This window comes from Protopterus annectens, chromosome 2.part1, assembly GCF_019279795.1.
Source record: "Protopterus annectens isolate FY-2018-M chromosome 2.part1, PAN1.0, whole genome shotgun sequence".
In the NCBI taxonomy this organism is placed as follows: domain Eukaryota; kingdom Metazoa; phylum Chordata; order Ceratodontiformes; family Protopteridae; genus Protopterus; species Protopterus annectens.
In genome coordinates, this window is record NC_056729.1 from 1745489530 (window position 1) to 1745515326 (window position 25797).

General features: G+C 42.0%; 1 protein-coding gene across 2 annotated transcripts in view; it reads left to right on the forward strand.

The window, feature by feature from the left end:
• The window catches only part of PUSL1 (pseudouridine synthase like 1), an 873916-nt gene extending 851738 nt beyond the window's left edge, over nucleotides 1-22178 (forward strand). For both annotated transcript variants that reach the window (XM_044063203.1, XM_044063204.1), the window contains one exon: nucleotides 21394-22178. In XM_044063203.1, coding sequence (XP_043919138.1) covers nucleotides 21394-21428 — 35 coding nt within the window. In that variant the 3' untranslated portion in view covers nucleotides 21429-22178. The remainder of the gene's footprint in view (nucleotides 1-21393) is intronic.
• Nucleotides 22179-25797: the final 3619 nt, after the last annotated feature.

Sequence of the window (25797 nt, forward strand, 5' to 3'; positions counted from 1 at the left end):
GGGAACCATCCAGTCTGTTCCTTCGTCTAAGCGGGAAACATGTTTTTATTGCAGAAAGCTTCTGGTTCCCATGAAGGAGGCATCCTTGACCTATCTTTTCTCAATACCTTTCTCAAGATTCCTTCCTTCAGGATGTTTTCTCTTCAGACACTTTTCCCTTTTTTGCTTCCCCAAGCTTTTCTGGTATCTCCAAATATTCTCATTCACCCTCTCTTTATGAAATGTTTACATTTCTCTGTTTCTTCCTCCCATTATCAGTTCTCTGTTTTGCCTTTTGGTCTTTCTGCAGTTCCAAGGATATTTACCAGATGTCTGGCCCCTGTGGTAGCCTTCTGCAGACTTCAAGGAATTCAGCTATTCCCTTATTTGAACAATCTTTTAATTCATCCTCCCTCTCAGTAACTCCTACTTCAAAAGCTCCACTTCTGTGTGCTTCTCCTGCACAATGTGGGATTCACCCTCAATCTCAAAAACTCTGTGTTGACTCTGTTTCAGGACCAAGTGTTTATGGGTTTTAAGATTCAGACCATCCCAATGTTGGTTTGTCTCCCCCTCCCAAGATCCTCTTGTTGGCTGCTTATTTCCATTCTCTTCTTTGTCTTCTAGTTCTTTCTGCAGGGGAACTTCTCCAAGCCCTGGAGTACATGACCTCCACCATTTCCATGGTTCCTTTCGCCAAACTCCACATGACGACATTTGAATGGTATCTCAAGACTGTTTGCAGCACTGCCACCACCTGGAGTATCTGGTCTCTGTCTTACCTTGTCTCAAGCTCAAACTCTGTTGGTGGATTCACCAGATTTCCCTGAATCCAGGTCTTCCTATTCCTACTCAGGAGCTATACATGGATTCTTTGAATTGAGGTTGGGAAGCTTCCTCCAAAAACCTGAAATTCCAGGGCCTTTCGTTCCACCCACAGATGTCAAATCATGTCAGTATCAAAGAGATGAGGGCTATAATCCTAGCTCTTCAGGCCTTTCACTTCCTTTGTGTTACAGGTCCTCTAAATGTTTTTACAGAAAATTCTACAATTATGTGGTACATCAGCAAGCAAAGGGACACCAGATCTTACCTTCTTTGCAAGCTGGACCTTCAGGCTTGCAGTTTTGCAGTCTGCCATCACCTGGCTCTTCAGGTGGTTTGCGTCCATTCAGAACACAATCTAATGGCAGACTGTTTGAGCAGGTCCAAGACAAATCTTCACGAATGGATGCTGCACGGGGAGGTGTTTCTGTACATTGTACATCAGTGGGGTACTGCTCAGATGGATCTTTTTGCCTTCCCTCTGAACAGACAACTTCCCCAGTTCTGTTCCGGAGTCCTTCAGCTTGGAGAGTGGATGCCATGTCTTTTTCTTGGAAGGAGATCTTTATGTATGCCTATCCTCCTGTTCCTGTACTAACCTGTGTCTTACACAAGGTTATGTGGGGCATACTATAATCTTGCTAGTGACTCCCTTTTTTGCTAAGACAGCACTGGTTCCCCCTTTTCTTTGGTCTGTCTAGGGTCAGTCATTATCTCACAAGGATGAATCTTCCCATACAAGACAAGGGGTCTGACATTCACCTTCACTTGTCCACACTTCATCTGACACTTTGGGTGATAGTGGTTTGAGACCTTCCAGGTGGCAATTGTCTGAGGATGTGCTTCGGGTTTTGCAGGAGGCAAGAAATCCCACTATTAGAAAATCTTATGTGGCTAAATGGAAGAGATTTTCTATTTGGTGTCTCATGCAGGGCCTGCACACTTTTTTCTGTGGGGGGTCCCTATGGTCCTTTCTTATATGTGTGAATTGCTCAATGCTGGTTGGGCATATTCGCATATTCTTCTGTTAAAAGTTCATTTTGTAAATGTTCATGTTGAGAGGGTGGCCTAATGGTTAAGGTGTTTGCCTTACAAGCACAAGGTGCAGGGTTTGAGTCTCACAAGGGATAATTGGCTAGGCTTAAAATGGCTCGCAAGGGCAGTTAGCTTAGTAGTAGCCTATGAACCTATTTCTCAGCCATGTCTGCCTCTGAGTCCACCTTTGGCTTTTAGTTTTGAATTCATACAATTCATAGAAGGTATCCTTTGCATCAGGCCTCCAAGAAAGCCTATTCCTCCTTCTTGGGACCTTTTCTTCTGGGAAGAAATTAACTAATTCCCCTTTACAGCCTGTCTTTTCTTCTTCACTGCTTTCTGAATTCCAAGCACTCATGCTGGTTCGTCCATTTTTGTTTTGTTTTTTTCCACAAGGACAATGTCTCATTGTAGCAATTCTTCTTTTATATCCAAGGTGGTTAATGATTTGTTGTTCAGACAATCCATTCATCTTCCCTCCTTTTTTCCTTCTCCATGGAAGTCTAGTCAGAGGGGCCTACACACCTTGAATTTACATAGCTCAGATTTTACTTTAACATATTTCGTCTGGACACCCTTGAATTAAATTTGGATTTGTTTTATCTGGTTTCCTGCTTCACTCCGTTTTGGTCATCTTTTATTTTACTTTGTTCATATCGTTAACCTAAATACGGAGTGTTTACTGGACTTTTTGGCAGTTTACTTTTTGTTGTTTGCTCAGATTTTACTTTGATAAGACAAAACACATCAGAAAATCTGAGTAACTTCTGTTTCCTTTTCATGCCGAGAAATTGGGTTTGGCAATGTCTAAGCAAGCCATGTTCTTCTAGATTTCTAAGGCAATTTCCTTTTGTTATTGTTTTCATGGCACGCAGCTTTCCTCTTCTGTTCATGCTCATTCTACCAGGACAGTAGCCTCTTCTGGTGCTTTTTTCAAGAGTCTGGATACTAGATCCATCTTGGAAGCAGCTACTTGGTCTTCTGTTCACGCGTTTACCAAATATTGTAAGTTGCATGTCATTTCCAGGGCCAGGTCAGGATTTAACAGGGCTATCCTTCATGGGTTTGTGGAGGGCTCTTGTCTGCCGTCCTTCTCCCATACTTTCCAGTAGCTTTTGTACTCTCCCAGGAGTAAAGAATACTACAACAGTGATAAGGAATGACATAGTACAGTTATGTAAGACCTTACCAGAACAGTAGATGTCCTGCATCTCACTGTTGCAGTATTCTGTCACTCATTCTGCCCCTTATTATTTTCTGTAGCCCTACTTCTGGATAAGGGATCCATATTCCATCTCCTTCTGATTCCCTTCCTGGATGTGCATGTTATTCTTTCTCTTGGGTCTCTCTGGTTCTTCTGGGGCACTTCAGTTCTGATGATTAGGCATTCATACATCACATATGTACCTTAAGCCATGCACATACGACATATGACACCTGAAAGGTGTAAAGGCTTTAGTATATTGGCCAAACATTAGGCTATTTTTGGCATGATATCCCCAAAAGTAACTAATACTTTCAACAGTGAGAAGTAGAACATCTGCTGTTATGGAAAGATCTTATACAGCTGTACATTCTCGGTGGAATGGGGACGGGACACAGGAAGACAGAGTGACAGCTTCTCATTTCTGTCCCAACCACATAAAATGGCAGTTTGCAATCCAAGCTATTCTTACCACATTCTTTTAATTCCAGTACTCACCCACGACTGTCGGAAGTTGTCTTCTGTCCACTGACTGCCTCTACTTGCATTTCGTAAAACTGTTTTCTGGCATAGAAAGTGCATGTATTGGATTGGCTGTTTCCCTCTGCCATCTGCTCTAGACCTTCTTACCAAGCTAGGTAACCTTATTCTTCCGGTAGCCAGAATCTAGGAAAATACTGTAGAGTTAAAAGGAAAAGTAGCAGGTCAGAAATCTCCTCTAGAGCAGCATGGGGCTGGAGTAGAACACATGTCACCATATCCTGTAGCACCAGGATCAGCAACAAATCATTACCAACCATGGCTCGTGGCTGAAGGCACTTTGGGAAAAGATTGACAAGCTTGAAAACAGACGTTGCTGCAAAAATGTAAGGTTGGTGGGGCTCCCTATGTGCAAAGAAGTGGACGATATCTACTCCTTTCTAGAAATGCAGCTTAGCAAACCTCTAGATGATCTAACAGCGCAACCGTTAACCTCTGAAAGAGTCCGCAGAGCCTGCAACAGCCAGGCCCCTAGGCTCTCCCCCAAGGCAAATCATCATGAAATTTGTAAACTCTATGGACAAAGACAAATTGCTGAAAGCAGTAAAGGAGGAATGGTCATTCCTAATGCTGGGACACAAAGTCAGGACTTTTCTCAATACATGGCTAGAAAAGAAGAGAACCTTTGCTACTGTCAGAGCTTTATGCTTTGAAAACAATATTCCCACCTTCAGAAACTTTAGCACCCTTACTCTAAAGTACCAAAATAAGTCCTACTGCTTTGAGAAGCCGGATTATGGTTTACTTTCTTTGCAGCAACACGTCTTATCCTCAGTCACGATTTGTGAATCTTCATCACTAATGCCTGATGCCATGGATGCCAGCGATAGCCACACACCAGTGCAGGATCAGATGAGAGTTCCAGACAGCCCTGGCAAGTTTACAGTTGTAGCCAACAAGAGCAGATGGTAGTACAGTGTCCTGTAGGTACCAGAGGATTCCTTCCTGTGTCCACAGGTTTGTAAACCCTCACACAGAGTGAGGAAACAGTCTGTTAAATTGACAGCAAGATGCTTTATGAAGAAGACCCTCCCCCCAGTCAACCCAACCATTTCTCCTCACTGCATGACTTCAGTGAGGAGTCGCAAAATAAGATGAAAATACTAAATTAATAGCATATAACTGGCTGAAAACAGCCCTTTATTAGTGAGACAGACCGGTTTCGGCAACCAATGCCTTCTCATACACTGAAGAAGGCATTGGTTGCCGAAACCGGTCTGTCTCACTAATAAAGGGCTGTTTTCAGCCAGTTATATGCTATTAATTTAGTATTTTCATCTTATTTTGTGACTTCTGGATCATATACTGCTGGCCTTGTGGTATACATTTGAATGGTTCTGGCCGTGCATCAACCTACCTGCATAGCATCATGTTTGGTTGTGCTTCAGTGAGGAGTCCCCACTTTTGACTGATTGGAGCGAAATCATTAAGAACTCAGTCTAGGGGCCCAATATGACAGCGCGAAGTGATAAGGACCCAGTTGCCTTGTACACTAGACCAAAGGCCATGGAGAGATTTCTGACCTACTGTAAGGAGAGAAAAAGTTGCAGTGGAGTGGATGTGACTGCCCCTTACATGGAGAGGAACAACTGATCCTGACTGCCATTGTTCTTTTGTTCACAGTATTATATAGGGGATCCCTTCAAGCTTGTTTCTACTTAATTCTTGGTCAGAGGGTCTAGATTGAAATGTTTTATCACTTTCCAAAGGAGAACAACTTCTGTTTGAACTGGCACATCATTTTAGTACTGGCCCATTTTGTTGCTATGTCTTTTTAAGGTAGCTTGTAACTACTTCATATCTGAAATGGTTCTTTGTTTCTCATTTAATGTATGCTGTCTACATTGTAGAATCAAAGGAACAAGATATTTCTTTGGATTCAAAAATGTTCAGATGATGTGCTTTTTCAAGAATGCAAAGTAGCCAAACGACACGTTAGACTGTTAAAAAAAAACAAAGTTTTCTCAATTTTTATTACAAAAACTTTGGTATGGCTGCAGAACTCATGGGTGGCTATTTTGGTTAAAAAATCCCTGAGACGGACCACCTAAAGATCTGCAGAAGCTTGGTGATGGGAGGGGGTTTGATTGTAACTGTGATATGGGCCAAGGTTTACCTGCTGCAGGTAATGTTTATGGTTTTAATTTTGAACATCCCTCTCAACTCAGAGACCTTTTGCTTCCCTGGAGGTTCATACTCACCTGACATCCTTCCTACAAGTTGGGGGTTTACCATTACTTTAGACTCTGTCAGAGACTAGACACATCGCAAGTCAGAAGGGCACCGCAAATCCCAGGAGGTTCTGAAACCCCTTAGTGAGTCAATGGCCTTAAATGTTATATGGAGATTGTTACACCCTGATGGAGATGGTTTCTCCTTTACGGTACACCATACTTTCCATATATGGAGATTGTTACAACCAATGGTTTATACTTTACGGTACCCCATACCTTCCAATCTAGCAGGTTAGACAATTAGCTTATCTCAGAGGAACTAGTGTCTAAGGGTGTTCAAGCAAATGTGCGCCCCATTTCATTCTCAGACCATTTGGCAGTTTCCTGTATGTTGTCTGACCTTTGGGAGGAGAAGATCCTTAGGCCCTGGTAGATAGAGCCCCTGATCCTACAGGATCCACTCCTAGAAAATTTTATTTGGAAAGGGCGTCAAGAATTCATCTCATCCAACTCTGTAAGCTCCTTTTCCATAACAATTTGGTGGGACTTCCTGAAACTGGTATTAAAGTCTCTGTGCTCCATGGCTAAGGTGCATTCACATGGATGGGAAGCCTGTTCTGGAGAAGAGGGTAGTCTGTGGGATGCATACCTGTCTGTCCAACAGGTCCTATTTATACGGCATGCAAGGTTTAAGCCTTTAGAACAAGTAATCCTGGTGCTATTTGTTTTGCACACATGCAGGAGGTCCATCAGAGTGGGGTCTGACAATGTCCTGTATGCCAAGCATAAATCTACCCTCAATAGCCTGTAGGAGACAGAATACAGGGATAGGGCCTTGAGGGAGCCTGCATAGGACATTTTACTTATGCCCTGTAGTGTTTAAGTGAGGAACCTCTGTGGACGTTCCAGTTGTTGGATGTGCCTGGTTAGGTACGTACCAAAGGGGGCATTGTATTCAATGATAGGTCTGATGAATGCCAAATACAGTGGAACCATGACTTCCTTGGACCTAGATGACATATCTTTATTTATAGGTTGCACAACATAGAATGATTTCTTCAGTACTGTGGACAAATAATGTTCAAAGGCTAGATTACCATCTATATGTGCCCATCCGTGTGAAACAAAGTTCCTCCCTAACCCAATTCAAGTGTAACTTGGACAGTTGGATGGGGAACAGGAAATTCGGCCTGGTTTGGTACCTATGTCTCTAATTGACACAGGCAGCCTGTAAATGGTTCATCTTCATGGCCCCTGCTTGTAAGTATTTTGTCTTCCAGGCCCCTGCTTACACTTATCAAGGGTACCATAACTTGTCAGAGATTTGGGGTGCATGGCTAGGCTTAAAAAGTCCTTTGTGATCATTAGCCTAGTAAACATCTATGAATTCATGGCTGCTAAAAATTCCCAGAAAAGGAGCCTGGAGAAACAGCTGAATATGGTGTTCACTCAGTGCAAACTAAGTTTAAAGACCCTCAAAAATTGAAAGAATTACAAAGAGCTGCACAAGAAACTTAGCTTGTTGCAGCATGAAGGACCTGGTTCTGTGTACAGTGTTTAAGAATCTGCACCTGGACTAATTGAATTCATTCTCCAAAACTCCTGACTAAACAAAGACAGACTGCCAAGTCTATAAACTAGCAGATAGCATGTCTGGCAAAATTGTAACTAGACCTAATGACATTGGGGCTCATTTTGTCAACTTCTTTCAATTTCTATATAGTGACCAAAAGGAGGAGCCTGCTAATGTATGAATATACACCTTCTTTGGGACACCCCTTTTCGCCATTTACACCCTCTCAGGTGGAATAACTTGCTATTTTTTTTTTACTGTTTCTGAAATCCATGCAGCACTCCAACAAATTCTCAGAGGAAAAGCAGCAGGTGTGGATGGTCTTATAGGCGAGGTATATAGGTCAGTTAATACCTCATCCCACCCCTCCTGGAAGCTGTTTTCCAGTCCATCCAAGCAACAGGCACAGTTAAGTCTTCCTCCAATTCACACACGTTATCATTTTCTACCCAGAGCCCGATAAAGATGTTATGAATGTAAAGAACGTTAGACCCATTCCCTGCTCAATGTTGATATTAAAATCTATGCAAGAGTACTGAACACATAGTGTCCCATTATGTCAGAGCTGTTCTCACCCACACAGGCAGGGTTCAACAAAGGGAGGTCTGGCTGTGACCACATTAGGACCCAGCCTGTATACACAAGGATTGAAACCTGCCCCTGCACTTTGTTGTGGCCTTATTTTTAGACTTTGAGGAAAGTGTTCAGCTTCATTAGATGTTTTTTACCTGTGGAGTCTCCCTTCATAGGTGTGTACTAGGCTAATGGCCCTGGAGCCTTTACTAGCCTAGCCCATAGGATTACCCTGGCATCATGCCACCCAACCTCAGTTCCCAGTGCCTCTGTCAAGTAGAGCCACTGGAGTGATCCCCGTGGTGAATTTTCTATTTCCCATCCACTCATCAAGATTTCTCTTGAAGAGGGCCTTTGAGGCACTCCACTTGGTATTTATGGGAAGTCTATTCCATACCATGGGCAGTCTCTGGGTTATGAACCTGTCCCTGCAGCTTGTTCTGTTGATTGTGGTAATGAGGTTGAGGTCTCTGGAGTGTATAGTGTGGCGGAAGTAAGATTTCTTTAGATTCATAGGTAGGTACTAGACTATTGGCCCTAGGGCCTATATAAGCCTAACCAAATGGTATCCTGGCCTTTGCCACCCAAGAAAATTATTTTCCTGTGCCCCTGTGGAGCAGAGCCACAGAAGTGATCCCCGGGGTGAATTTCCTATCTCCCATCTAGTCATCAAGATTTTTCTTGAAGAGTGCTAATGAGGAGCTTTGTTTGATATAGATAGGTAGTTTGTTCCAGAGTATGGAAAGTCTCTGGGACAGGAATCTATCCCTCCAGCATGTTCTGTTTATTGTGGTGCCAAGGTTTAGGTCCCTAGAGCGTGTAGCTCAGAGGGATTGGGATTTCTTTAAGTGGAGCATGTCCAACAGCTCTGGGTTTGACATAGCTTTGTATGTTAGGCAGAGATTCGCTCTGAGTAGGCGATATGCAACAGAGTTAAGCTGGAGTTTTTTGAGACGGTCTGCTTAGGGCATCTGTTTGGGGCTGGTAATCCTCTTTGAGGTATTTCTGTGGCCTTTCCAGTTGTAGATGTCTTGTGAGGTACATACCAAAGGGGACGTTGTACTCTATAATGGGTCTAATGAGTGATGAGTAGAGGGGGACAATGACCTCTTTTTTACTGGATGAGAAACTTTTTGTGATGAGGTGTGCCACATAGAAGGATTTCCTGAATACTGTGGCAATGTAATTATCAAAGGAGAGTCTACTGTCCACCTGTGTCCCAAGGCCTCTTATCACACTTTCGGTGTTAAGTAGATTACCGCCTATGTGGTAGTTCATGGGTACAGAGTTTTTACCAAAAGTGATGACAGTGCACTTTTTGGCATTGAGCTTGAGGCCATGGCTTTGACACCAGGCATCTGTCTCAGTGAGGCCCTTTTGTAGTATGTCCACATCGTTAGGAGTTTTGATTATGGCTCCTAGTTTGCAGTCATCTGGGAACATTGTTAGCCAAAGACCTTCTATGTTAGGCTGTACTTCAGAGAAGTAGATACCAAACAGGAGAGGACCCAGGACTGAACCCTGTGGTACTCCACTTGTCACTGGTCTAAAGCTGGATTTAGAGTCTGCTACTTTCACAGTGTGGGTTCTGTCAGTGAGCCAGTTGGCAACCCATCTTGTGACATAGGTTCATAGGTTCATACTAGGCTATCTGCCCTAGGGCATTTATAAGCCTAGCCAGAATGTGTTTGGCTTTCGCCACCCATTTTAAATTTATTTTGCTATGCCCTTTTTCGAGGTTAGTATACTGTGCCTCTGTCTAACAGTGACACAGAAGTGATACCCGGGGTAAACCTACGATCTCCCATCCACTCATCAAGATTCCTCAATGATGGACTCTGCCTAACCTGGACTGGGATTTTATTCCAGAGTGAAGGGAGCCTCTGGGTTATGAATCTGTCCCTCCAGCATGTCCTATTTATTTCAGTGCTGAGGTTCAAGTGTCTCGAGCGCGTAGCTCGATGGGATTTGGATTTTCAGAGGTGCAGCATGTCCATTAATTCCGGGTTGGACATGGCTTTATACGTCAGGCACAGATCGCCTCTGAACAGGCGGTATGCCACTGAGTAGAGCTGGAGTTTCTTTAACCGGGCAGCATATGGCATCTATTTGAGCCCTTTGATCCTCTTGGTGAGGTACTTTTGGGGTCTTTCCAGTTGCTGCAGGTGTCTGGTAAGGTACATCCCAAAAGGGGCATTGTACTCAATTATGGGCCTGATGAGGGATGAGTAAAGAGGCACGATGACGTCCCCTGATCTAGATGTGAATCCCTTCATGATTAGGTGGGCTATATAAAATGTTTTTCTAACCACTTTGGCCACGTGGTTGTCAAATGAAAGATTGCTATCAACTTGGGTCCCCAGGTCCCTAATTACTTCTTCTGTACTTAATGGATTACCACCTATGTGGTAATTTGTGGGCACTTTGTTTTGCCAAAGGGATGACTATACACTTTCTGGCATTTAGCTTGAGGCCATGGCTCTGGCACCAGTTGTCTGTTTCTATGAGGCCCTTTTGGAGGATGCTTGTGTCGGCTGGAGAGTCGATTATGGCCCAGTTTGCAGTCATCTGCGAACTTGGTCAGCCACAGTCCTTCCGTGTTTGCCTGTACCTCCGAGAAATATATACCGAACAAGAGAGGTCCCAGGACTGAGCCTTGTGGGACACCACTTGTAACTGGTTTGGAGTCTGACATGGCTCCAGCAATTCTAACCATGTGGGTTCTGTCCTTGAGCCAGTTTGCAATCCATCTAGTGACATAGGGGTTTATATTTAAGCTGGTGAGTTTATCTATAATGCCCGAGTGGGGTATTGTATCGAAGGCTTTTGCGAGGTCCAGGTAGGCTGTGTGGACCACCTTCCCCTCGTCAATGGCCTTGGTGACTGTTTCAAAGAAATCAACCAGGTTTAAGAGGCAGGATCTGCCCTTAACAAAGCCGAACTGGGTAGGATCCAGTGTTTGTAGGTCCCCAATATCTTTATTTATGAGGTCCATGATGATCCTTTCCATAGCTTTGCAGACCAAGCTAGTCAGGCTTATGGGGCGATAGTTTCCAGGATCCGTTTAGGCACCACCTTTATGGAGAGGGACCACTGTTGCTGTACGCCACTCTTTGGGCACATATCCTGTAGTAAGGCTGAGATTGAACAGTAGTTTTATGTTTGGGTTTAGCTCTTCTTGGAGTTCATGTAGGATGCAGCCCGGGACACCGTCTGGTCCCATTGATACTGTGTTTTTGCTTTGGAGAGGGCTCTTACATGAGCATCTGAGATGTCAGGGGGGCAGCACTCTGCTGGGATAGATATTTGCCCTTTTGGTGGGGGGGGGAGAAGTTTGCGCTGAACCTGTCAGCTAGGATGTTGGCAATGTCTGTGGGTTCGGTGTATTTTTTGTCATTTTGGACTAATTCTGAGCATATCTGGGAATTACCACCCAGGTTCCTAACATAACTAAAGAAAGCCTTCTGATTATCCTTAGTGTCCTGTGCAATTTTTCTCTCGAAGCTGGCCTTAGACAATTTTATGTGTGCCCGTAGTTTGTTGCTAATACTGATCAGTGATGCCTTCCCTTTTTGGGATTTTGCTCTATCATTTAGTAGCTTCCTCCTTCTATTGTATAGTTTGTTTATGGCTGGGGTTCACCAGACAGGACGTCTGCCTTTGGAGGATTGGGTCTTGGTTTTATTTGGGATCGCATGATCCATGCATTCCTGAAGGTGTTCATAGAATGCGTTTATAAAGGATTCTGTGGTCTGGGCCGTATTTTCCACAGGCCCGGGGGCTTTGAAGGATTCCATCTCAGTTTTGAGGAGTGTGAAATTTGCATTAGAGAAGTTTTTCACTGTGGTTTTCTGGGCAGGGGGTGGGGTCGGGATGTGAATATCCAGTGAGATTAGTTTATGGTCTGATCTTACCAGTGAGGGATACACTTCTGGTCTGGAGCATAGAGTCCCCATGTTGGTGATGATCAGGTCCAGTATGTTTCCCCCTCTTGTGGGAGTGGTAACAAGTTGTTCCATAGCATTTGAGTTTATAAATTCTAGGAACCTTTGGGCTAGGGTGTTGGAGCTAGAGTAATGCTCCCAGTCTATGTTTGGGTAGTTGAAGTCGCCCAATATAATGGTGTTTGGAGAGACCTTCATATTTTCCAGTGTTCTCAGGAAGGCCGAGTGGGGTTCCTGGGTTTGGGAGGGTGGTCTGTAGCAGGCTATAAACTGGAAGGCAGTTTTACCCACTGTTAGTTGCACATGGATAGTCTCTGATGCTTCGTGCTTTGCCACCAACCTGGAGGTGTGGGTATCTTTGATGAATATCGGTACTCCCCCTCCTTTTGTGGTTCGGTCCAAGTTTTGGGGCGAAAAGCATGGTATGAGGTATAACCTGGTAGTGCTGGGGTGCTCTCGGAGCCCTGAACCAGGTTTCTGTTACTGCACAGATATCGATGTTCTCCATGCTAAGGAGAGTTTTGAGTGCATGCATCTTGAGGTTTAGACTTCTGGCGTTGAGTAGCATTACTCTTAGTTTCTTATCCCTTGTGATACCTATGGAGGTGGGTTTGTCTTTTGAGCCTTGCCTAAAAAAGGCACTATGGGGGTAGCAAGAGCCTTTGCCAATATCCGAAAGCCCAGGGGTGACAGGTGCAAGCCGTCCCTAGCGAAGCATCGTGGCTTGTCGAGCATATCATCCCAAGCTGACAGGCATTGGATCCCCTTTGAATGACAGCAGTACTTAAGCCAATTGTTGAAATTGATCATCTTGTCTTCATATTGTGGCATCATTCTTGGTGAGGGTAAGATGCTACTCAAGGTCAGGGTCATACCGGCCTGGGCTACATGCTCAGAGAGCTCCTTTATGTCTCTTTTCATGTAGTCCAGGGAGGTACGTCTCTGGTCATTCACACCAGCATGGACAATGACTGAGTCATATTTGTACTTGCCTTGGAGTGACCTGAGTGCTTGTGTTATGTGGCGGATCCTAGCGCCCGACAGGCTGCTCACCGTGACCCTCTCCTTGTTCAGCCTGGTGAGCGGGACGTCAGTGTGCCTGACGATAGAGTCACCTATTACAAGTGTATCAGGTGTGTTGTTTAGTCTTAAGGGCTGTGACTGTTCGGCGCACTGGCTTTGTGAGATATGTGTTGCATGTGTTTTGTTTTGGGGTAGCGGCTGCTTGGGTGTCTGCTTTGGAGGTCTCTGCTGCTTCGGCAGATCTTTATTTAGAGCCTCCGAGTATGTTTTTGTGTCATTATGTGTTTGGTTTGCTGTCGTGGTAGGTCTATGTGAGACTGGAATTGTAGTGAGTGTGGTTTCCTTCTCCTCCTGACTGGTTATGCCAGTACTGAGTTGAGAGAGCTTAGCCTCCAGTTTGGCTATATGGTTGCATCTCTCACATGTGTTGGAATTTGTTGGGAGGAGGAGAGGGTTGTCTGTGTACATGAGGCAGTTGTAACATTGCCTCAAGATTCCCAGATTCACCAGCTGGACCGGAGAGGAGATTGACAACTGACCTTTGGACATGCTAGAATAATATTGGGAATTCCTTAATAATTGAAAACCAGGGCCAGTGGGGAGTGAGGGTGTAGTGCTTTTAATTTTTAGTGCTGACTTATATAATTGCTTTAGTGAGCAAGTGCCAGGTAACTTAAGTGCAATGTGTTACAGGTAACTTAAATGTAAAAACGACAAACAGTAACTTTCTTTCAAGTGAAACAAGGAAATAAGTACAGTAAGCAATGCAGATATCACTAGTGATCCACAGAAGCGCTGAGAAGCTGCGTATTAGGTGGAATTAGCGTTCTAAGGGTTCTTAGGTGGGGTGCCAGTTTGTTCTGTAGTTCATGTAGAACGCAGCCTGGGATTTATACCTAGTTTAGTGAGTTTATCTATAATTCTAGAGTGGGGGATGGTGTCAAATGCCTTGGCGAGATATAGATAGGCTGTGTGAACCACCTTACCATCATCTATGGCTTTGGTGACCGCTTCAAAGAAGTCCATCAGGTTTAGGAGACATGATCTACTTTTTACAAACCCGAACTGGGTGGGGTCCAGAGTTTAGAGCTTACCAATGTCATTGTTTATAAGTTCCATGATGATACGTTCCATAGCATTGCAGACCAGGCTGGTCAGGCTAATGGGACGGTAGTTCCCAGGGTCCGTGGTGGCTCCCCCTTTGTGGAGTGGTTTAACCGTTGCTGTGCACCATTCAGTGGGCACAAAGCCTGAGATGAGGCTATGATTGAACATGGTACTTAGGTGGGGTGCCAGTTTGTTCTGTAGTTCATGTAGAACGCAGCCTGGGATGTTGTCAGGTCCCATAGATGCTGTGTTCTTGGCTTTGGAGAGTGTGTTTTTTTACCTGTGCAGCCGTGATTACAGGAACTTTGCATTCTTCCGGTATAAAGATGGGCCCTTTAGAGGGTGAGAGAGGGGTAAAGTTAGCACTGAACCTATCTGCCAGGATGTTGGCAATATCAGTTGGTTTTGTATATTGAGTGCCATTGTGCTGTAACTCAGATCAGATCTAAGTGTTGCCATTGAGATTCTTGACATAGCTATAGAATGCTTTGTGGTTGTCTTTAGAATCAGTGGCGATTTTGTTTTCGTAACTAGTTTTGGAGGATTTTATGAGGGATCTCAGTTTCTTACTGAGGCTGACCAGGGAGTTCCTCCAATCATGGGATTTTACTCTTTTTTTGCAACAGTTTCTTTCTTCTGCTGTAGAGTTTGTTTATGGCAGAGGACCACCAGATTAGCTTCCTTTTTTGGAGGATAGCATCTTGGTTCTGTTAGGGATTGTATGATCCATGCACTCATTTAAGTGCTTATAAAGTGTATTTGTGTGTGATTCAGCAGTCATACCTCTATTGACCGTCTGCATGGGTGTTGTGAAGTTTGCCACTTTTGTCTTAAGAAGCGTGAAGCTGGCTTTGGAGAAATTTTTTACAGTGGTTTCCCTAATGAGGGGTGGGGGCGGTGGCATGTAGCATTTCTAACAGAGCTGGGTCAGAAATGGCTTTATAAGTCAAGCAGAGATCGCCTCTAAGTAGGTGACATGAGACAGAGAATAGTTGGAGTTTTTTGAGTCTGTCCATATAGGACAAGTGTTTAAGGCCTAAGATCCTCTTTGTGAGGTATTTTTGCGGCCTCCTAGTTGTTGTATGTGTCTAGTGAGGTGCATGCCTTCATCCATCCACACCGTTTTTCACATTTTTGCACATGGGGTATGGATGTCACTTCAACAGTGACAGTCATCTAGAGCCAAGTTTAACACCACCAGGTGGCTAGCAGGGCAGCTATGAAGTCTCCTGAGCATTGTCAATTCAGGAAGACACCTGAGCACTTTCATGAGTTCAGTACATGCAGTGTATGTGGAAAATAGAGCAGTAATGGTAGTCAGTAACTCCAAATCCCGCTTCTTCCCCTTGCAACACAGAACTCACCAGCTGTGCCCAACTGTTCCCTTTCTCTTCCTGCTTGCAGGGAGGCACTAAAAAGGATTCTTAACAGACCTGGGGTTATTGATAGATGAGATATCCTTGGGATTAAGACCAATGCACTGTTTTACTCTGATGATTATGTTGTGCTTACCCCAAATCCTGCCAAGGACAGCCCTACTCTTCTGAATTTACTGCAACAATTTTAAGGGCTCTATTCCTTATGTCTTAATCTGGGTAAATCAGAGGCTTATTCTGTGAATTCTTCCGCTAAACTCCTTCAGTCTGTTTTTGGAATTTTCCCATTCAAATGATCTTCCAGTTAACCAAAGAATCTAGATATTCCTCTACACACAGGTCCAATTCACATGATTAATCTCAACTCGGAGTTTTTTGGAAAAAAGCTAAATTTGAGTACTCATAGTTTAAACTCCATCTCCAACTATTGGGCAGGATAAATTGTAATATCGCTTCATAAGTTTTTTCTGAAATAACAAGAGATGAAGGGATAAATCCTGCTTAATTAGGCATCTGCAACAACATTTGGGTCTCAGGGTCACAGACTGGCAGCTATATAGGGTGGTTTTCACAGTTTTGTAGTTTGTTTACCATGATAGAGCTTTTCTTCCTGTACGGCCAAGATCGAAGTCAAGATACTTCAGACTACGTTTACCTGGGCGATTGTATGATACAGCAGAGGTTCAGTCAGCATAGTTAAGCAATGGTACCAAATCTTTGAAACCTAGAAGGCCATAAAGATGATATTAAATTTACTTCAGCTTCCCCCTTGTGGGGATCTTTAATCTCTGTCTGAGGCTGACTGTATTGATCTAGGGTCTTTATGTGTGAGTTGAGGGTGTATGGAAATGCATTCATTAGTTGGATGACTTGACTCAAAGGGTTGATGATAAGAAAGTTTTTGCACCCTTCCATTTCCTGCAGTGATTATAGCTTGTATACACACCCCAAAAATTGAAAGATTATAGGGAGCTGTCCACCTGAAGTACCTATGTGTTCTGTATGCTCTGATGCATCCCCCCTGAGATATATCAAGTCACTTCCCCTGCTTATACTGACTGAGATGCACCCCCAAACCAATCCCCTACCTGCACCCTGAAAATGAAAGAACATGTAGACATTTTGCTCAAAAGGACTCCTTTAAGGCATTAGATTTACTCACTCAATGTTTTAGACCTTGATCCCACCTACAACAGGTCCAAGATTAAGCATGTACATAGATATGTTATTATTAATATTATATGTTATTATTATTATTGTATTACATGTACATAGCTATTATATGTTATTAAGTCCATTAGCTGGCCTTATCTTTGTAAAAAAGAAAAACAATATTTTGGATGGGGGTTATTGGGTGGAGAATGGTGCAGCACAAGACTTCTCTGACCCTCCTGTGACCTGTCCTCACAGTCAGGGAGTTACTCTTTACCTTTTACACAAATTCTAGCTTTGCCAGCAGTACATATACAAACTTTAGATTCAAGTGATCAGTATTCTAGATGCTGTCCTGGCAATGAAGCGCTCGAGGCCATTTTTTTTTTTTTACCCAGACAGATGGTATTTTAAATAGGCTTGATTCAGCATGTGGAATCTGGCTTTCGTATATGTATATGTATATATGTATATGTATATGTATATATATATATATATATATATATATATATATATGTATATGTATATATAGAAGTTAATAGTCATGGACCCTCTCCTCACTTCTCTTTCAACCATTTAATGCTCAGCAGCTGGTTGATTGAACCCCCCCAGCCATAGATCACATGTAGGTCTGTTTTGAGTAACATGCAAGTTACCTTTGTCTTTCCTTTGACTCTTCCAATGTGTTTATCATTATTTTGCTAAATTTTGATGATATTACTGTCTCTTTATGTTACATATTTAGATGTGATGTTGCTTGGTACCTTTTCGTTCAACTGTGTTAACGTCACTGTGTTTTTTTCTGCTTCTCGTTTTATGCTAATAAAGTTTATTATATTGACTAAAAAAAGTTCTGTGTATAATACTGGTAAGTCTGTACCATGTGACTGTGCAAACAGTGTAAGTGGATATTCTGTGTAGACCTCCCTGTGAAGACACACTAGTACCTCACAGGCTTACCTGGTTAGGACTACCCACTAAAGTGACATTTGCACCTTACAGACTTACCTAGTTAGCTTATTAATAAAAAAATTGGAATTATCGACAGAAATTACTGATGTGTATATGCTTTAGTCTGTTCCGAGTCTGTATATAGATGTAAAGATAAATACATATATATATATATATATATATATATATATATATATATATATACACAAAATCTAGCTTTTACCAAGAAAAGGTGGAGAGTATATGCAGATCAGCAGTAACTATACCAAGCCTTAAAGGAAGGTGCAAGTAACTATATATAGGGCAGCACAGTGGTAGTAACTATACTGTATTTAGGGCAGCACAGTGGTAGTAACAATATATAGGGTAGTACAGTGGTAGTATCTATATATAGGGCAGCACAGAGGTAGTAACTATATATAGGGTAGTACAGAGGTAGTAACTATATATAGGGTAGCACAGTGGTAGTAACAATATATAGGGCAGTACAGTGGTAGTAACTATATATAGGATAGCAGAGTAGTAGTAGCTATGCTGTATTTAGGGAAGCACAGTGGTAGTAATTATATATGGGGCAGCACAGTGGTAGTAGCTATATGTAGGGCAGCACAGTGGTAGTAAATATAAATAGGGCAGCACAGTGGTAGTAACTATATGTAGGGCAGCACAGTGGTAGTAACTATATATTGGGCAGCACAGTGGTAGTAACAACATATAGGGTAGCATAGTGTAGTAACTGTATGTAGGGCAGCACAGTGGTAGTAACTATATATAGGGCAGCACAGTGGTAGTAACAATATATAGGGTAGAATAGTGTAGTAACTATATGTAGGGCAGCACAGTGGTAGTAACTATATATAGGGCAGAACAGTGGTAGTAACTATATATAGGACAGCAGTGTGGTAGTAACAATATATGGGGCAGCACAGTGATAGTAACTGTATATAGGGCAGCACAGTGGTAGTAACAATATATAGGGTAGCACTGTGGTAGTAACAATATATAGGGTAGCACAGTGGTAGTAACTATATATAGGGCAGCACAGAGGTAGTAACTATATATAGGGTAGCACAGTGGTAGTAACTATATATAGGGTAGCACAGTGGTAGTAACAATATATAGGGCAGAACAGTGGTAGTAACTATATATAGGATAGCAGAGTAGTAATAACTATGCTGTATTTAGGGAAGCACAGTGGTAGTAATTATATATGGGGCAGCACAGTGGTAGTAACTATATGTAGGGCAGCACAGTGGTAGTAACTATAAATAGGGCAGCACAGTGGTAGTAACTATATGTAGGGCAGCACAGTGGTAGTAACTATATATAGGGCAGCACAGTGGTAGTAACAATATATAGGGTAGCATAGTGTAGTAACTATATGTAGGGCAGCACAGTGGTAGTAACTATATATAGGGTAGCACAGTGGTAGTAACTATATATAGGATAGCACAGTGGTAGTAACTATATATAGGGTAGCACAGTGGTAGTAACAATATATAGGGCAGAACAGTGGTAATAACTATATATAGGGCAGAACAGTGGTAGTAACTATATATAGGACAGCAGAGTGGTAGTAACAATATATGGGGCTGCACAGTGATAGTAACTATATATAGGGCAGCACAGTGGTAGTAACAATATATAGGGTAGCATAGTGGTAGTAACTATATGTAGGGCAGCACAGTGGTAGTAACTATATATAGGGGTAGTACAGTGGTAGTAACTATATATAGGGTAGCACAGTGGTAGTAACAATATATAGGGCAGAACAGTGGTAGTAACTATATGTAGGGCAGCACAATGGTAGTAGCTATATATAGGGCAAGACAGTGATAGTATCTATATATAGGACAGCACAGTTGAAGTAACTATATATAGGACAGCACAGTGGTACAACAGATGGCATTGTTACTTCAAAACAAGAGGTTGTCCAGTTGACTCCTCAGCTGAGGTGCCCAGTGTGCAGAATCTACATATCCTGCCTCAGTTTGTGTGGGTTTTATCCAGGTGTTCTGGCTTCCTTCCCCATTCCAAAGACATATGCAGTCTATGGATCAGAGAGACAAAGTTGTCCGTAGGTGCCAGTAAGTGCACACGTGATACAGAATCTGGCAACCTACTCCTGATCCCTTTTTGCCTTGAAAACTCTAGAGATAGCAATTGCTGTCCATGACGTCACTCTAGGAGTCAGCTGCGACTCATGAGAGAGAGAGAGGTATGTGTGTGTGTATATATATATATATATATATATATATATATATATATATATATATATATATATATATATATATATTTACATGTAGGAAGTGGCTAGGCTAATGGCTTACAAGCCTAGCCAAGTTCTACCCTTATTTCCACGATCAGTGCCTAATACCTGTGTCCAGGAAGGGACACAGGTGGAACCCCCATCCAGTTGTCCAGATTGTGTTTGAAGATGGGCCAGTGATGTGCTCGGTTTGACCTCAAATGGGGGTCTGCCCTCTGGGAGACAAATCTGTCCCTCCAGCAGGTTTTATTAATGTCACATACCAGGTTAAGGTCTTTATAGTGACTAACTAGTGTACCATTTGACTTGCGGATATGCAGCATTTCCAATAAAGCAGGGTCACAGATTGCCTTATATGCAAGGCAGAAATCGTCTCTGAGTAGTCTGTATGAAACAGAATAAAGTGACCGTGATTTCATACAGTCTACATAGGACAGATGCTGAAGACCTTGAATTTTCCTTGTGAGAAATCTTTGTGGTCTCTCCAATTGCTTCAGGTGCTTGGAAAGTTAAATACCAAAAGGGTGTTATACTCAATTATTGGACTGATGAAAGAGTACAGGGAGGTTATAACTTCTTTTTTCTAGAGGTAATGTTCCTTAACTTCAATCACCATATCTCCACAGTGCTAAGGAGGACATTTTGTATTGTTAATCTCATACGTAAGGGCATTGCCTCCAGAAAAAAAAAAGAGGTTATAACGCCCCGTTACTCTTCCCTCATCATGCCAATAGTAGAGTACAGTGCTGCCTGTGGTATGCTCCTTTCCAAACACCTGCAGCAACTGGAGAGACCACAAAAGTTTCTTGCAAAGAAAATTCAGGGTTTTCAAGATCTGTCTTATGCGTTCAGACTGAACTCATTGTCAGTTTTCTCTGTGTCATACAGACTGCTCAGAGGTGACCTGTGCCTTGCATATAGAGCAATCTCTGACCCAGCTTTAATGGAAATGCTGCACATTCACAAGTCAAATGGCACATGGGTCACTCATTTAAGTACCTTAACCTAATATGTGATATTAACAGAACTTGCTGGAGAGACAGATCTGTCTCACAGAGGTTGCCCCACCTTTGGAATAAGCTTCCTATTCATGTAAAACAAAGCCCCTTGTTGGCCCTATTTAAGTGTAATTTAAACGACTGGATGGGTAACTGGAAATTTACCCCGGGGGTTCCACCTGTATCCCTGTTGGACGGGGGCAGTAGGTGCTGCTTTTAGTGTCTGCTTCAACCAGACACCTTTAGGAACACGTGTTGAACTTGCCTAGGCTTGTAAGGGCCCTGGGGCTATTAGTCTAGTACCCTCCTATGATCCTTGCAAAAATAAATTGAAATTGTGTTTATTATTTTTTTTTTTTATTTGTTTGGAGTTCATTTGTAACCAGATGGGTGTGCTTCCATTTACCATCCATTTTCAGATAGGATGATTTAAAACACAAAACAAGAATTTTTTCATATAATGTGATATGAATCAAACATTAAATGAGATGTGTGCGCTTAACCAGTCAGAGAGTTGGAGCTTGTTGTAAGCAATGCAGCAGTGTGCAGATAGGTTCAGCCAGAGGCGTGGATATTTGTTGGAAATATTATTTTTTAGTTAGAACTGGCGTTTACATTAGCAGATTGTTTAACACAATGTTTTGACATTTTGTTTCATCTTTTTTTCCAGACTTCTTCCTAACAGCAGAAGAATCGAGTACATGAATGGACTTTGACATAGAAATGAGAGGAAAACAGTGTGCCTGCCTTCCCTTAATGAACTGCAGGTAGAAATGAGAGGAAAACAGACGGTGTGTCTGCGTTCCCTTACTGAACTGCAAGTCTGACAAAGTGAATGCTGGAGCAAAATGTAACTAAAGCCTTGATAGGACATTCTGGCATGTTTAGCTGCATCTCATTTTCAGATTTTTTAAATGCTAATCTGTGTCCTCAACAGAAAACAGCATTGAAAAGTTTGTGTCCTTTTCTGCCCATAATATACCTTCTTGTTTTGGTCGCCATATGTTAGGATATATAAGTATGACACAGTCCCGTATTTTACTCTGGAATGAAGCAAATCCAAGTTCACCTGAAAAGTAGAGTTAGTGCTACATCGGTTTCTGAAGAAGCAAAAATATTTTGGTGTAAAATGTTGGTGCTTAAATCAATTAAAGTGTCTTCACTGAAATAGTAAAATAGCACTTATAATGTGAATGACCAAAGAAGATTACAGAGACAGTACTTTCTATATCCCAGGCATAATTTTCATGACCTCCATTTTTATTGTAGATAATGTTTTCCCAAAGTGGTCAAATGTACAGAATTCATTTAAGTAAGAACCTCAGAAGATATGTTAAGGTATGTGTCTTAATCCTTAACAGACTTTGCTGTTCACTGAACTATGGTGTTTATAACATTTTTTTAGTAAGAAGATGTGCCTTTGAACATAAATATTAAACATATATCATATTTCTACATTCTGCATTAAGAAGATTTTGTGAAATAAATTGTTCTTCTATGCAACCTATTGGACAGTCATAATCCAATTGTCCTGAGAATTCTCAGAACTAGTAGCAAAAAAAACAAAAGCAAAAAAAAATTAGTATTTTTTTAGAAAGAGTGGTACCATGCTTTTAAGTACATATTACGCCATTTGAATTTACCGGGCCATTAAAAATTTGAAGAAAGTTAAAGTCTGCTTACGGCCAAGGAGTCTGCGTATCTCATGTCCCTGTTTGAATACACTGGAGATGCCTTTTTGCCTACAACTTTAGACCAGACCATAAAAATTACTGCATCTATCCTCTCTGATGGTGGAATACTTCTTGTTTTTAATGCCACAACATGCTCTGGAAATCTTGTACATGTATCTGCTACCATGTGTCCTCACATTACCTTTGCCTCTCTATAATTCATGTCCTTTTCTTTTCCTCACTTTGTTTCCTAGCATGCAGTAGTACTGTTTGTAACCATGACTGTCTCTGTGAAATATTTTACATTTTTGTTTTATTCTCTCCTCAAGGGAATGCACATTAAGTACAAGTAAGCTCTCCCTTATACTTTTGTTACAGTCACTGTAACATTTTCAAAGCATTTCCATTGTTTGGCCTCTGCTGTTATAGAGCTGGGGTCTCAGTGTTCTCATGTAGTAGCTCATGTGGGGTTTGTCAGTTTCTGGCCGACAGTGTAGTAATTTTGTAGTTAAATTTCTTGCATTATAACTGCAAGGTAAATGGTTCAGTCCTGATTGCTGGCCACTAGTTGTGTGGAGTGTGGATTTTATTTTGGCATCTGCATGTGGTTTATATGTGTATTCCAATTTCCTTTTCTTTTCTTTAAATATGAAAACGGAGCTATGCTGAACTATCCATATAATTTAGCATTTACTTTTGCCTTTGTTGCACAGGTCATGATCGACAAGGGTCCTACAAGGACCAATCGTTTGCCTTCTTGATGTGGACGTCCTGCTTATCTTTCCACTTTTTTCCATATTTAAATGCAGTTCAGTTGGGGAGTTACTCTGGCAGACTAATATGCATTACATGAAAGATCAGACAATGGCACTAAAAAAGTATTACTGTATGAATATTAATGATTTTATGCCAGTATGATTTTATGGATAGTAATGAGAAAGAGAAATGTCTTACCACGATAAAGTGTACACAGCCACCATTTTTTATTTACTAATCAATGATTTTCAGACAGTTAAAAGTGCAAATTTTACTGCAAGCAGTCCTGAACTAATCTTATTTTGATACAGTGATATTCCAGTGTGTTAACAAATACAAAGTAAACACATAGTGTAACGCTACTACAGCACTCTGGTGAGCAACTGTCATAGTTCTGTACCACATTGTAACTGTCCAGTGATGCTTGTCATTGCAACACTGTAAACTTTATTTACTCACAGAAACACACAGCTGTCAATAAATTATAATTTCTTTCTCTTTTTTTTAATCGAGAAAAAAATCTGTATTTTATTCCATGTGATTTTTTTTTCTTTGAAATCATGTAAAACCAGTTCACATTGACTATTTCATGATGATAGCTGAGTGACTGGTTGCTGCATTAATTCAAGTGATCAAGTTACTCAAGCCAGTAAATTACAACATCCAGAGTCTGTTCCAATTAAAGTATATTGCCAAAGTATCATAATTTCTTAAGATGTTTCCCATAATCTTGTTTTTTTTTGAAGCATATAAAACCAGTTCAGCATGATTGTACATTAATACTGGTCTTTACCCGCTTGAATGATGTACGTATTGTACTGTGCAAAGTACACAGTCATGATCAAGCAACGTATGATGTGGAGGCTGAATTAATTCTATGTCGTAAAATTGTGCTGATTTTGAGCATAGTGATGTATATGTTGCTTCCCCATGATAATTTTAAAAATGTCTGTGCAGTAACTGAGACCTGGTTCAAGGCTCCAGTTAGCACCCCTGCAATACCAGGCTACAACTCTTACCACACTTTGCGGCTACTAAACCAAGAACAAAACACTAAAGGTGGAGGAGTGTCCATATTCACCAAGGATATTCACACCTCCAGGCTAGTTGCCCAACACAATGCATCTGAAATACTCCAGGTGCAACTAACACTAGGTAAGACTGCAGTCCAAATTGTAGCTTGCTACAGATCCTCTCACTACACCTTTCTAAACATACTGGAAATTATTAAGATGCAACCAAACACCCTAATACTGGGTGATTTCAACTACCCTGCCATTAACTGGGAAAACTACGCTGGTACCAACACCTTTTCCCAACGGTTTATGGAATTCATAAATTCCAATGCCCTGGATCTAATTCATTGTCCCACCAGGGGCTTCAGTATCCAAGACCTGGTCATTACCAACATGGGAGATATATGCACACCAATGGTCACCCTCTTATTGGTCAAGTCTGACCATAAGCTAATCACCATTAACATCCACATCCCACCCCCACCCCCGTAAGGAAACCTCCATAAAAAACTTCTCCAAAGCCAACTTCATGCTACTCAAGTCAGAAGTGACAAACTTCATGACACCCATGCAGATGGGAACTGAAAGTTTGACTGCTGAATCCTACACTAAGGCACTGTATGAGCACATCCACTTGTGCATGAATCATGCTATCCCAAATAGAACCAAGATGCTCTGCTCCAAAAAAAAGGAAGCCAATCTGATGGTCTCCTGCCATAAACAAACTGTACAACAGAAGGAAGAAACTGTTGCAGAAAAGAGGAAAATCCCACGATGCAAAAAACTCCCTTACCAGCCTCAGTAAGAAGCTGAGATCCCTCATAAAATCCTCCAAAGATACTTACAAAAATAAAATTGCCAAAGATTTCTAGGGCAACCACAAGGCATTCTATAGTAATGTAAAGAATCTAAATGGCAATGCTCAGAACTGCTCTGAGCTACAACAGAATGGCATTAAATATACTGAGCCCAAGGATAGTGCCAATATCCTGGAAGATCGATTTAGTGCCAACTTCACCTCCCTCTCACCCCCTAAAGGGCCCATCTCAATACCAAAAGATTGCCAAATTCCAGTAATCACAGCCACACAGGTAGAAACTGCACTCTCCAAAGCTAAGAATACAGCATCCATGGGAACAGATGACATCCCAGGCTGTGTACTACATGAACTATAAAATGAACTGGCACCTCACCTAAGTGTCATGTTTAATCATAGCCTCACCTCAGGCTTCATGCCCACTTAGTGGTGTACAGCTACAGTTATTCCACTCCACAAGGGGGGATCCACCTTGGATCCCGGAAACTACCATCCCATCAATCTGACAAACCTGATCTGCAAGGTCATGGAACAAATTATCATGGAACTTATGAACAAAGAAATTGGCAACCTTCAAACAATGGACCCCACCCAGTTTGGGTTTGTGAAGGGCTGATCTTGTCTCCTGAACCTGATTGACTTCTTCAGAGCTGTGGATGAGGTTAAGGTGGTCCACACAGTCTATCTGGACCTCACAAAGACCTTCAACACCATCCCCCACTCTGGAATCATAGATAAACTTACTAAGCTGGGCATAAATCCTTATGTCACTCGATGGGTTGCCAACTGGCTTACTGACAGAACCCACACTG